Genomic DNA, 13568 nt, shown 5'->3' on the forward strand with positions numbered 1-13568 from the left:
TGGTTAGAAACTGCCAGAGAGTTCCTAAACAAAGCAAACACAGTATAATACAGCAGAATCTCTCTCTGGCTCCGAGCTCTGGAATATCAATAGAGCTGCCAATAGTAATACATTAGTTGAAGAGTTAATAGACTTGTGGGCAAGTATCGTACAACAACACAAGATGTTTGGCGTTCAAGGCCGTTCGGTAGGATTGCACAGAGATATATGAGCTTTTGTTTGAAATAAAAAGAACGATTTATGCTGCGTATTGGCAAATCAGTATTGCAGATCTCTCCTCTCTTTCAGTATCGCAGATCTCTCCTCTCTTTCAGTATCGCAGATCTCTCCTCTCTTTCAGTATCGCAGATCTCTCCTCTCTTTCAGTATCGCAGATCTCTCCCCTCTTTCAGTATCGCAGATCTCTCCCCTCTTTCAGTATCGCAGATCTCTCCCCTCTTTCAGTATCGCAGATCTCTCCTCTCTTTCAGTATTGCAGATCTCTCCTCTCTTTCAGTATCGCAGATCTCTCCCCTCTTTCAGTATTGCAGATCTCTCCTCTCTTTCAGTATCGCAGATCTCTCCTCTCTTTCAGTATCGCAGATCTCTCCTCTCTTTCAGTATCGCAGATCTCTCCTCTCTTTCAGTATTGCAGATCTCTCCTCTCTTTCAGTATCGCAGATCTCTCCTCTCTTTCAGTATCGCAGATCTCTCCTCTCTTTCAGTATCGCAGATCTCTCCTCTCTTTCAGTATCGCAGATCTCTCCCCTCTTTCAGTATCGCAGATCTCTCCTCTCTTTCAGTATCGCAGATCTCTCCCCTCTTTCAGTATCGCAGATCTCTCCTCTCTTTCAGTATCGCAGATCTCTCCTCTCTTTCAGTATCGCAGATCTCTCCCCTCTTTCAGTATCGCAGATCTCTCCTCTCTTTCAGTATCGCAGATCTCTCCTCTCTTTCAGTATCGCAGATCTCTCCCCTCTTTCAGTATTGCAGATCTCTCCTCTCTTTCAGTATCGCAGATCTCTCCCCTCTTTCAGTATTGCAGATCTCTCCTCTCTTTCAGTATCGCAGATCTCTCCCCTCTTTCAGTATCGCAGATCTCTCCTCTCTTTCAGTGTTGCAGATCTCTCCTCTCTTTCAGTATTGCAGATCTCTCCTCTCTTTCAGTATCGCAGATCTCTCCTCTCTTTCAGTATTGCAGATCTCTCCTCTCTTTCAGTATCGCAGATCTCTCCTCTCTTTCAGTATCGCAGATCTCTCCTCTCTTTCAGTATCGCAGATCTCTCCTCTCTTTCAGTATCGCAGATCTCTCCTCTCTTTCAGTATCGCAGATCTCTCCCCTCTTTCAGTATCGCAGATCTCTCCTCTCTTTCAGTATCGCAGATCTCTCCCCTCTTTCAGTATCGCAGATCTCTCCTCTCTTTCAGTATCGCAGATCTCTCCTCTCTTTCAGTATCGCAGATCTCTCCCCTCTTTCAGTATCGCAGATCTCTCCTCTCTTTCAGTATCGCAGATCTCTCCCCTCTTTCAGTATCGCAGATCTCTCCTCTCTTTCAGTATTGCAGATCTCTCCTCTCTTTCAGTATCGCAGATCTCTCCCCTCTTTCAGTATCGCAGATCTCTCCCCTCTTTCAGTATTGCAGATCTCTCCTCTCTTTCAGTGTTGCAGATCTCTCCTCTCTTTCAGTATCGCAGATCTCTCCTCTCTTTCAGTGTTGCAGATCTCTCCTCTCTTTCAGTGTTGCAGATCTCTCCTCTCTTTCAGTATCGCAGATCTCTCCTCTCTTTCAGTATCGTAGATCTCTCCTCTCTTTCAGTATCGCAGATCTCTCCTCTCTTTCAGTATAGCAGATCTCTCCTCTCTTTCAGTATCGCAGATCTCTCCCCTCTTTCAGTATCGCAGATCTCTCCTCTCTTTCAGTATCGCAGATCTCTCCCCTCTTTCAGTATCGCAGATCTCTCCTCTCTTTCAGTATCGCAGATCTCTCCTCTCTTTCAGTATTGCAGATCTCTCCTCTCTTTCAGTATCGCAGATCTCTCCTCTCTTTCAGTATTGCAGATCTCTCCCCTCTTTCAGTATTGCAGATCTCTCCTCTCTTTCAGTATCGCAGATCTCTCCCCTCTTTCAGTATCGCAGATCTCTCCTCTCTTTCAGTATTGCAGATCTCTCCCCTCTTTCAGTATCGCAGATCTCTCCTCTCTTTCAGTATCGCAGATCTCTCCTCTCTTTCAGTATCGCAGATCTCTCCTCTCTTTCAGTATCGCAGATCTCTCCTCTCTTTCAGTATCGCAGATCTCTCCCCTCTTTCAGTATCGCAGATCTCTCCCCTCTTTCAGTATCGCAGATCTCTCCCCTCTTTCAGTATCGCAGATCTCTCCCCTCTTTCAGTATTGCAGATCTCTCCTCTCTTTCAGTGTTGCAGATCTCTCCTCTCTTTCAGTATCGCAGATCTCTCCTCTCTTTCAGTGTTGCAGATCTCTCCTCTCTTTCAGTGTTGCAGATCTCTCCTCTCTTTCAGTATCGCAGATCTCTCCTCTCTTTCAGTATCGTAGATCTCTCCTCTCTTTCAGTATCGCAGATCTCTCCTCTCTTTCAGTATAGCAGATCTCTCCTCTCTTTCAGTATCGCAGATCTCTCCCCTCTTTCAGTATCGCAGATCTCTCCTCTCTTTCAGTATCGCAGATCTCTCCCCTCTTTCAGTATCGCAGATCTCTCCTCTCTTTCAGTATCGCAGATCTCTCCTCTCTTTCAGTATTGCAGATCTCTCCTCTCTTTCAGTATCGCAGATCTCTCCTCTCTTTCAGTATTGCAGATCTCTCCCCTCTTTCAGTATTGCAGATCTCTCCTCTCTTTCAGTATCGCAGATCTCTCCCCTCTTTCAGTATCGCAGATCTCTCCTCTCTTTCAGTATTGCAGATCTCTCCCCTCTTTCAGTATCGCAGATCTCTCCTCTCTTTCAGTATCGCAGATCTCTCCTCTCTTTCAGTATCGCAGATCTCTCCTCTCTTTCAGTATCGCAGATCTCTCCTCTCTTTCAGTATTGCAGATCTCTCCCCTCTTTCAGTATGGCAGATCTCTCCCCTCTTTCAGTATCGCAGATCTCTCCCCTCTTTCAGTATCGCAAATCTCTCCCCTCTTTCAGTATCGCAGATCTCTCCCCTCTTTCAGTATTGCAGATCTCTCCCCTCTTTCAGTATCGCAGATCTCTCCCCTCTTTCAGTATTGCAGATCTCTCCCCTCTTTCAGTATCGCAGATCTCTCCTCTCTTTCAGTATCGCAGATCTCTCCCCTCTTTCAGTATTGCAGATCTCTCCCCTCTTTCAGTATTGCAGATCTCTCCCCTCTTTCAGTATCGCAGATCTCTCCTCTCTTTCAGTATCGCAGATCTCTCTCCTCTTTCAGTATTGCAGATCTCTCCTCTCTTTCAGTATTGCAGATCTCTCCTCTCTTTCAGTATTGCAGATCTCTCCCCTCTTTCAGTATCGCAGATCTCTCCTCTCTTTCAGTATTGCAGATCTCTCCCCTCTTTCAGTATCGCAGATCTCTCCTCTCTTTCAGTATTGCAGATCTCTCCCCTCTTTCAGTATCGCAGATCTCTCCTCTCTTTCAGTATTGCAGATCTCTCCTCTCTTTCAGTATCGCAGATCTCTCCCCTCTTTCAGTATTGCAGATCTCTCCTCTCTTTCAGTATTGCAGATCTCTCCCCTCTTTCAGTATTGCAGATCTCTCCTCTCTTTCAGTATCGCAGATCTCTCCTCTCTTTCAGTATCGCAGATCTCTCCTCTCTTTCAGTATTGCAGATCTCTCCCCTCTTTCAGTGTAGCAGATCTCTCCTCTCTTTCAGTATCGCAGATCTCTCCCCTCTTTCAGTATCGCAGATCTCTCCTCTCTTTCAGTATTGCAAAAGCTCTTTCCCTCATGCAAATGCAATATGCGTTCATCTCGGGGGTTCTCTCTCTCTCTCTCTCTCTCTCTCTCTCTCTCTCTCACTTCCGGTGCGAGTGTTTGGAGTGTGTGGGAGTTGAGCGCGCGTTTGTGAGAGCGATTGTGAAACCTTCGTTTCTATTTTTTTCCTTTATTTTCTTTTCTTTTTCTTTTTCCTTCTTTTTTTCTTTTTTTCTCTTTCTTCCCCCTCGCCTATACGTCTTTTTGTTTCGTTATTAATTAACTTGCGCGGTTTTCGGACGCCGGTATGGCGTCTGTTGCCGTGCAAGGAACGCCAACTCTGTCACTCCGTAATGGGTGCAAGTGTGTACCAGAACCCGGAGTGACGGTGGAAGAGTTGCTGTTGATTATAGGAGAGCAGGTTGGTTTCGAGAACATTATTTCGGCCTCACGGATGAACAAAGCTGTCGTTATGTTTTTAAAATCAGACTCCTTGGTCAATCAGTTGACTGTGAGCGGAATGTGGGTGAAAGAAAAGTTTGTTTCGATAACCCCGCTGTCTGCTCCAGCAACGAAAATTATAATCTCGAACGTCCCACCTTTTATACCTAATGAGATCTTAACGAAAGAACTGCAGAGGTTTGGAAAGATTGCAAGCCCCGTCAGAATGATCCCCCTTGGATGTAGAAATAACGCGCTAAAACATGTTCTTTCTTTTAGGCGCCAGGTTTTAATGTTTTTGAGCTCACAGGATCGTAGTCTAGAAGTCTCTTTCCGCGTCAATCATATGAATAATTCGTATATGGTTTACGCCAGCACTGAGAGCTTAAAGTGTTTTGAATGTGGTGAGTTGGGCCATAAACGCTTCGCTTGTCCACGTAAAGATGATCTGCGCGCGTCCACATCTGATGTGATCAGTGATGATGTAAACAATACCGGGATTACTGATCAGCAAACGAGTGAAAGTGATGAACAGAGGAATGCGGAGCAGAGTGAAGGAGCCACAGAGCAGGACAAGATGGAGGAGGTGAGTGAGATTAATGTCAATGCTAAGAGTGTGGAGCAACCTGGATGCAGTTATGTTTCTGGTAAATCTAGAAATGTATTGGATAATACTGATAAGAGAGAGGATCAGAGTAGTGTGGAAGATGTGTGTGAAGTGGATAGTGTAGCACAGGCTGAGGACTTAGAGGACAATATGGCAGATGAGATGGATGGTTTTTCTCAGTGTACTGATGATGGAGATGATGAGCAGTGGTCAGAGGCCTTAGGAGGAACTGATAAAGATCTGTATACTGTTGAGCAAATTAATGCATTTCTTGATAAAACAAAAGGCAAAGCTGGTGTTGATGTAACTAACTTCTTCCCTGACATTGAGAAGTTTATTGCTTCGGTTATATGGGCTAGGAAAACGAGCAACTATGATGATCTTTCGCAACAGAAGCGGTTTCGTCTTAAGAAGCACATTACTGCTCTCAGACGAGGCAAAGGGACAGGGAAAGCGAGGGGGAAAACTAAATAATCTAAATGGTTTATATCTTTTCTTTCTGGTTTTCTTTCTTTCTTTTCCCCTTGTCCATGGAGATTTTGAGGGTGGGATCAATTAATATAAATGGATTGAGGGACAGGAGAAAGAAAGGGTTATTATCAGAAATTTTTCGATTGAAAGATTTGAGTGTTGTCTTTTTGCAAGAAACACATAGCAGTCAAGACAATGAAATTGATTGGGGCTTGTGGTGGGAAGGAGATAGAATTCTTAGTCATGGAACTAATGTAAGTGCTGGAGTAGCTGTGCTGTTTTCCCCTGCTCTCAAAACAAAAATAAATATTTTATCTAAAGATGAAGTGGTACCAGGGAGACTTTTGACTGTAAGAGCTGAAATTATGAATCTAAATTTCTTTTTTGTAAATATTTATGCCCCTAATATAGGAGCAGACAGAGTACAGCTTTTTAATAAACTAGAGAAGATTTTAAAACAAAAGCAGGATGGTGATCTCATTGTGTTAGGGGGAGATTGGAATTGCACGCTAGACTTTGTGCGAGACAGGAATGGGGAAGAACCTCATTCACAGTCAGCTTTTTGTTTGGCTAAAATAATTAAAAATCTAAAATACTCAGATGTATGGAGAGAGTGCAATTTATTAACACGCCAGTATACGTGGATGAAAGTTACCAATGGCAGTGTTTCTGGAGCACGTTTAGACCGTTTTTATATTTCACATAACATGAGAAATAAGATTGTTAACACAAATATCTTCCCTACGGCTATTTCTGACCATAATCTTATCACTTTTGAGTGTATCCTGACTGAAAGGAAGCATACTAGCTATTACTGGCATTTTAATGTTAAATTCTTGGAAGATAAACATTTTTGTGAGAATTTTTATTTTTTTTGGGAAAACTGGAAGAATGAAAAATGTCTTTATGAAAATGTTATTCAGTGGTGGGAAGTTGGCAAAGCGCACATTAGAGATTTTTGTCAACAGTATGCATCTCATACCTCTTTGATTTTTAAGAAGACACTAGTAATGTTGGAAAAAGAGATTATAGACATTGAAAAGAGTATGCATGATAATAATGATGATGGAGATCTACAAGCTCTGTGGACTGAAAGGAAAAATCAGTTAAGCTCTTTCTTAAATGAAAAAGTTAAAGGAGCTCTCGTAAGAAGTCGGTTCTTAACAACAAGAGACATGGATGGACCTTCTTCTTTTTTCTTTAACTTGGAGCGAAAAGCAGGCCAAGAAAAATTGATGTATGTTTTAAAGGACAATAATGGACACAACACCTCAGATCCAGAAGTGATGCGCAAACTTGCGGTGGATTTTTATTCTAATTTATATGCTGCTGAAAATTCAGATGAACTGTGCAGAAATCAACTTCTACAAGATCTTCCTGTCCTGACATTAGAACATAAGGATATTTTAGAGACTGAACTTACATTTGCAGAGGTTACTGCTGCTGTTATGGGACTTTCCTCAGGACGAACCCCTGGACTTGATGGGTTACCTGCTGAATTTTATAAGTTTTTTTGGAATATCATTGGTGATGATTATTTTGAGGTGATCCAAAAATGTATTAATGATGGAATTCTTCCTTTGAGTTCTCAGAGGGCAGTTTTAACGTTACTCCCAAAAAAAGGTGACCTAACTCTTTTAAAGAACTGGAGACCTATAGCAATTCTAGGCTCTGATTACAAAATTTTTTCAAAATGTCTGGCCAGCAGGGTAAACGGTATACTATATACAATTATACATAGAGATCAATCTTATTGTGTAAAAAAAAGATCTATGATAGACAATTTGCATCTGGTACGTGATACTTTTGATTTTGCTTCTCATAATAATGCTAATTTGGGTTTTTTGTCATTGGACCAGGAAAAGGCCTTTGACAGAGTTGATCACACTTTTCTTTTTGATACCTTAAAAGCTTTTGGTTTTGGGGAGAAGTTTATTTCCAAAATAAGACTGCTGTATGCTGGAGCACAATGCATGATTAAAATAGCTGGTGGCCTCAGTACTCCTGTAAAAGTTAACAGAGGCATTAGGCAGGGCTGTCCTATATCAGGTCAACTTTACAGTATAGTCATTGAGCCTTTACTATGTAAATTAAGAGAACATCTAACAGGTCTACAAGTCAATTCACTGGAGTTTAAGAGTCGTATCCAACTCTCCGCTTATGCAGATGACGTCACAGTTTTAATTAAAAATCATAGTGATGTTCAATGTTTAAAAATGGCTTTGGAATGTTATGGGAAAGCTTCCTCAGCCAAAATTAATTGGCAAAAAAGTGAAGCTGTGTGGTGTGGTCAGGACTCGAGTAGTCCATCACTTCCTGGTGGTTTGCTGTGGGGGAAAGCAGGGTTCAAATATTTAGGAGTCTTTTTAGGGACAGACGAATATAGGAATAAAAATTGGGAGGGCCTAGTGGAGAAAGTGTGTGCTCGGTTGTCTCACTGGAAATGGTTGCTGCCCCAGCTGTCCTATAGGGGGAGAATCCTGGTCTGTAACAACCTGGTTGCATCATCTCTGTGGCATAAAATGATGATCCTAGAGCCTCCAGAAGACCTGGTTAGAAGGATTCAACGGTGCCTGGTGGACTTCTTCTGGTCAGGACAGCACTGGCTGAAGGCACCAGTGCTTTATCTGCCACTACAGGAAGGAGGACAAGGGCTGGTGGACATTGGAGCAAGAGTCAGAGCTTTTAGACTCCAGACGGCTCAGAGACTGTTGTATGGGGAGGATGTAAGCTGGGCTGGAATAGCCTGCACCCTCCTGAAGAGAGCGGGCAACATGGGATTTGACCGTCACTTATTTCTTATGGACATTGAGAGACTAGACCTGAGCGGATTGACATCGTTTTATAGATCAATGTTAAAAACATGGACATTTTTCTGTTTCTCTCGGCAGCCAAATGGTGTGAATGGACTATGGCTGAGAGAAGAACCACTGATTTTTAATCCTGTACTTGATTTGGATGGTTTTAAATCTGTTTCCCTCATTAAAGCGTTGCGGAATGCAAGTTTTACTAAAATTGGACACTTTGTTTCTGAAGAGGGATGGATCTCTGCTGAGAACCTGGCTTTAAAAATGGGCTTAAGGTCAGTTCGTGTGGCAGAGAGACTGTTGACTCAAATTTATGAGTTTTTACCAAAAGACTATAGAGACTCTTTAGAGACACCTGTTGGAGAAGAGGAGATTTCTGTCTTTCCAGAGTTGCTTTTTTCACCTGATATCAGAACATGGCAAGAAATGGAGAATGGTTTGCTTTCCTTTAAGACATCTCAACTTGGACTTTTTAGCAACGCTGGAAAGAAAACTATTTATGGACTGTGTGTAAAGGTGACACATCTTCTGCAGTTGCAGAGTGTGAGAGAGACTAAATGGCATGAGATCTTTGGGCCAGGCGCTTCCCCTAAAGGCTGCTGGAGGACCCTGTACAAATCCCCCATTGAGAAAAGAACTGGGGACTTGCAATGGAGGATTGTGCATGGTATAATAGCCACAAACAGACACAGAGCACACCTTGACCCACAGGTTGGGGAGGGTTGTCCTTTTTGTGGAGTACTAGAAACAGTCTTCCATTTATTTTTTAATTGTGTGAGATTACAACATCTATTTATTAAAATGGAAGAGTGGTGTCAAACCCTGGGGGAAGTTTTTACGCCTGAAATGTTTATTTATGGGCCTAAGTATAGTAAAAATAAAAGGGAGAGCCATGTTTTATTAAATTATCTATTTGGGCAAGCAAAGATGGCCATATGGTTGACAAGGAAAAGTAAATTGAGCGACAAGGGTTCAACTGATGTCTTTTTAGTATTAAAGGGATTAATAAAATCCCGTATCAATATTGAGTACAGTTATTATAAATTGATAAATGATCTGGAGAGTTTCAAATATAGATGGGAAGTTAAGCAGTGTATTTGTGAAGTTGACTCTGATGAATGTTTACAAATTTATATTTGAGTAATGTCGTCTTGGGGAAAAAAAACTAATAATTGTGATTTTTCATTTTTTTCTATTTGTTCTTTTTTATTTTTTAATATTTTTTTTGCTTTGTAATGTTCACCTAATTTTTTAATTTTTGTATTAAAGAGACCCTTAAAAGTCAAAAAAAGTCTCTCTCTCTCTCTCTCTCTCTCTCTCTCTCTCTCTCTCTCTCTCTCTCTCTCTCTCTCTCTCTCTCTCTCTCTCTCTCAAGCTGATTGCATGTGAAAAATGTTCCTGTGGCAGTCGTGCATGTATGAATTACCAACTAGAGATTTGCATTTTCTAAGAAAGGGGTTGCTGACTAGCTCACCAAAAAAAAGAAAATTCTTATATTTTTGTGCACAACTTAAACATTAAATGTGATCATAAATGTCAGTCACTTTATGAAAGTAAAAAAAAAAAAATTATAAGTAGTTTTTAACAGGTGCTTCAGAAATAAGAGAGATTAATGACACCAGCTGAAAAGTAAAGTTGCTTCAGACTGAGAATGCAAGTTGCATTTTGATGAGATATTAAAGATGTTTAAACACATAGTCGCTCACAACAAGACCAGGAACATGCATTAAGAAATCATTTTGATTTCATGATAACTTCTGGAGTTGTTTGACCCCTGCTGAAGTCCTTTCATCACTCAGGCCTGAGGTCACGCACACTGCTTTGGATGCATTTGCTGAATGACTAACTTACTGTGATAATATCAACAGGAAAGAGAAAAAAGCAAAGCAAAAAGCTGGCTTTAGATGTTAAACCACAAAGCTAGCGCGGGTAGATAGATAGTTTGTGAAGTCCCAGTTAAAGTTTGTGGAATATGTTGAACAACAGCTCATGTATGTTGAGGAGACAGTCATAACAGTTACACACATGAGCAATCATTTTGAACTTGGTTTATCCAATGTATGCCGGTTAATGCATTTGTAATTAGATAAAGCCTAAATTGCATATTTAAAAATAACATTTCAGAAAACTTGTAATACAAAACAGATTATTTCCCCCCGTATCCATTCACCTGTAGTGTCTGGGGTCTGTCCCTACAGTAGCGCGAGTCATGTGTGTGTGTGTGTGTGTGTGTGTGTGTGTGTGTGTGTGTGTGTGTGTGTGTGTGTGTGTGTGTGTGTCAGTAGAGGGCAGCAGTGATGCCGAAGGGGGCTGGTCTGAAGGTGTGTGTTTCTCCCGCACTTCACTTCACATCTTCATCTTCATCTGTACTGCAGCAGAGGATCATCTCGAGAGCTCCTGAGACGGATTCTCTCCTTCACTCTTCTGCGTAACAGACTCACGGCGGGACGGGACTCTCCGGTGTCGCGCGCTCAATGCTCGTGCGCGCATGTTTCCGGAATCTGCAGGAGTTTTGACTTTTCATTTCTCTGAACGGGATACAATGTAACAACTGAGACCGAGAGATGCACGACTTCTGTTAACTTCAGCTGTGGTACAATGGGGAAACTTCACTCAAAACATGGTGAGTTGAACATCTGGAAGTGACTTAAGCGCAACATTTGTGTTAATATGTAAACGCGTATGTATATGGACGATTATTCAGTGATTGGAACTTTTAGGATGACTTTAGTCCTAAGTATATAATAGATCTAAACTTTAATTTTTTTCTTTAATGACTTTTTCTAAATTTTAAAAGTGTTGATTTATATGCAGCAAAGGTAAAAAAATTCCTAGTTTGGGAATTGGGAAGTTTATTATTTAAAAAAAAAAAATTGTAAATGTGAAGTGACAGAGTCATATTTCTGACAGAACACAGCGTAATAAAAGTTTTACATTCAGAAATGTCATTAATATAAGATTTGTACATATGAAAGTATGACCAAATGACGGACTGATAAATGATCACTTGTGTACTTTTTTCTCTAAAAACTGGAAAATGTCATTACCGATAATGATCAGATATTAACTCCAGCACAACATAAATTGAACAGTTTGAAGAAATTAACCAAAACGTATCATGCATATGTGTCATTTGAACACATCCTTTGTCAGTCTTTCTTGAAATAGACATACATTTTTCAAAATACATAAATGTTATTATAAATAATGCTCTGATTTTTGTCTTTGCTATCCGGGTGCAGCTTGCAAACGTCGGGAAAATCCTGAGGGTGAGATTTGCATTTGCCTTTGCATCTTCTTATTATAGTTAATATAAACTTTTGTTAATGGCTTAGAACATTTCCCAATGCTTTTTCAAATCCATTCTCAGGGGACAGCTTTGTTGTGAATGGCTTTATTTCAAGAAGAGGAGTTGAAGAAGGGGAGAGATATGGCACATCTGGCACCAATCTGAAAGATTACAAGGTAAGAAGCACCTGTTTTTTTGTGCATTTGCTTTCTTTAAGCATCTGAAAGCTTCTTTCCATCCATCTTTAGACCTTCTAACTGAAATCAAACATATAATCCGACTGTTCTGCATAGACACTCTCTCTGTGCATCACACAAATAGCACTTTGCTCGAGACACTCGACTAATTTCAATAAAATTTCCAATGTAGTTTGCATGTTGCAAAGGTAACTCTGTGTTATTCTAATACGCAAGAATACACAGAACTAATACTAAGAAAAGGTTTTTTTTTATCACTGTTTGTTGAAGCTTTTTCCCTGTATCATAATTGACTTGCTCAAGAATCTAGACTGGATCTGCACCAGAGAAGGAGCAACTTGCGGTGAGCCGTTTGCCATCTCGCTGCCAAAGACCACATTCCCACTGAGGAGAAATCATCATTACACCGACTGAAACAAACAGAACAGAGTGTGTGTTCGCAAGGCCATGCAACGACATGTCGAGCTCCTCGTGATGGCGAGAGCTGCTTTTGTTTTTGTCGTGTTTGGCAGCGGGACAGCTTCGCCGTGGTTGCTCTTGATGGGTTTTGACAGCCCTCTCCCTGCGGTGGGACTGTGACATCAGTGCCGGGCAGACGGTTGGTGATTGACAGCTGTATTAACTAACAACTGACAGTCTCGGTTAGTCCTGGACGTACGGTAGCGATACTCACATGTGTGATGTCCGTGTGAACCGTGTCGAAATGTACAGTGACTTTTGGGAGTGTCAGTTGTTGATGAGTAATTTCACTAATTGTGATCGGTTGAGGTTTCATCTCGTGCGAACCAAATTGTCTCTTATTATGCAGTTTCATTCATGCTCTTCTCCTCCACCTAAGCAGTTTGTAAGAGCTCTCTCTCTTTCTCCGATCACACAATACTGCTATTTTCTGGCATTTGTCCTCATGGCACACGGATGTCAGGAACGCAGCTCTCTTCATATCGCACATTTGACACTGATGTATATAAAACAAATCAGTATTGTGAATATTGCAATGATTTATTGCACTTTTTACTTGCTCTTGTTCAGGGAGAGATGTTTTGATAGTGTCTCTCTTTTTTTAAACTTCAGTAAAACACTCTTAGAGTTTGTTTGATTCATTTCTGTGAATATCCATCTCAAATAATCAAGTCAAACTCAAACATTTCTGAAGATTTTTTTAAATACACAGAAATTCACAAGAATGATTCATTTCTTTGGATGAGTTCAAACTGTCCATTTAATATATATATACGTACACACACACACACACACACACACACGTACACGCACACACGCACGCACGCACACACACACACACACACACACACACACGCACGCACGCACGCACACACACACACACACACACACACACACACACACACACACACATACACATACACATACACACACACACACACTTACACATACATATATATATATGTATATATTCAAGAGTCAGTCTCAAAAATCTCTGAATTGCTTTATTGAAATGGACAAATATTCTTAGGAATGAAACCAACTATAACCAGTTTGTTTGATTCATTTTTGTGAATGAGTTCAATCTGTGCATTTCACTGAATCAATTCAAAAGTCAGTTTTACACATTTTGAATTGATTCACTGAAATGAACAGAAGCCGACGTGTCTCATAATGTCAGACTCTTTGCATTGCATCATTTCAATTAGCGTCACGCTGAAGGACGGCATAGTACAAAGACTCTAACTGATGATTAACCTGCCCTATTAAAAGCCTTATAAAAGTTGGTCCCTTCATGAATGGGAAAGTTATTTGGGAAAATCTGACAGCAATCTTTAGGGGGAAACCACCGGCGGCGCAGGGTACGTCATAAGTCATTAATGGGCAGGTCCAGAGTTTGATTTAATCAGAATTTTGGCTCTGATTTGTGTTT

At 41.0% G+C, this 13568-nt stretch overlaps 1 protein-coding gene across 1 annotated transcript in view; it reads left to right on the forward strand.

The window, feature by feature from the left end:
- Nucleotides 1-10498: 10498 nt before the first annotated feature.
- The window catches only part of nkd2b (NKD inhibitor of WNT signaling pathway 2b), a 45002-nt gene continuing 41932 nt past the window's right edge, over nt 10499-13568 (forward strand). Inside the window, exons 1-3 of the mRNA XM_082150782.1 lie at nt 10499-10814; nt 11434-11460; nt 11562-11656. Of these exons, the coding sequence (XP_082006908.1) occupies nt 10790-10814; nt 11434-11460; nt 11562-11656 (147 nt within the window). The 5' untranslated portion in view covers nt 10499-10789. The remainder of the gene's footprint in view (nt 10815-11433; nt 11461-11561; nt 11657-13568) is intronic.

Source organism: Leuciscus leuciscus (genome assembly GCF_965113295.1).
Source record: "Leuciscus leuciscus genome assembly, chromosome: 20".
Taxonomy (NCBI): Eukaryota; Metazoa; Chordata; class Actinopteri; order Cypriniformes; family Leuciscidae; genus Leuciscus; species Leuciscus leuciscus.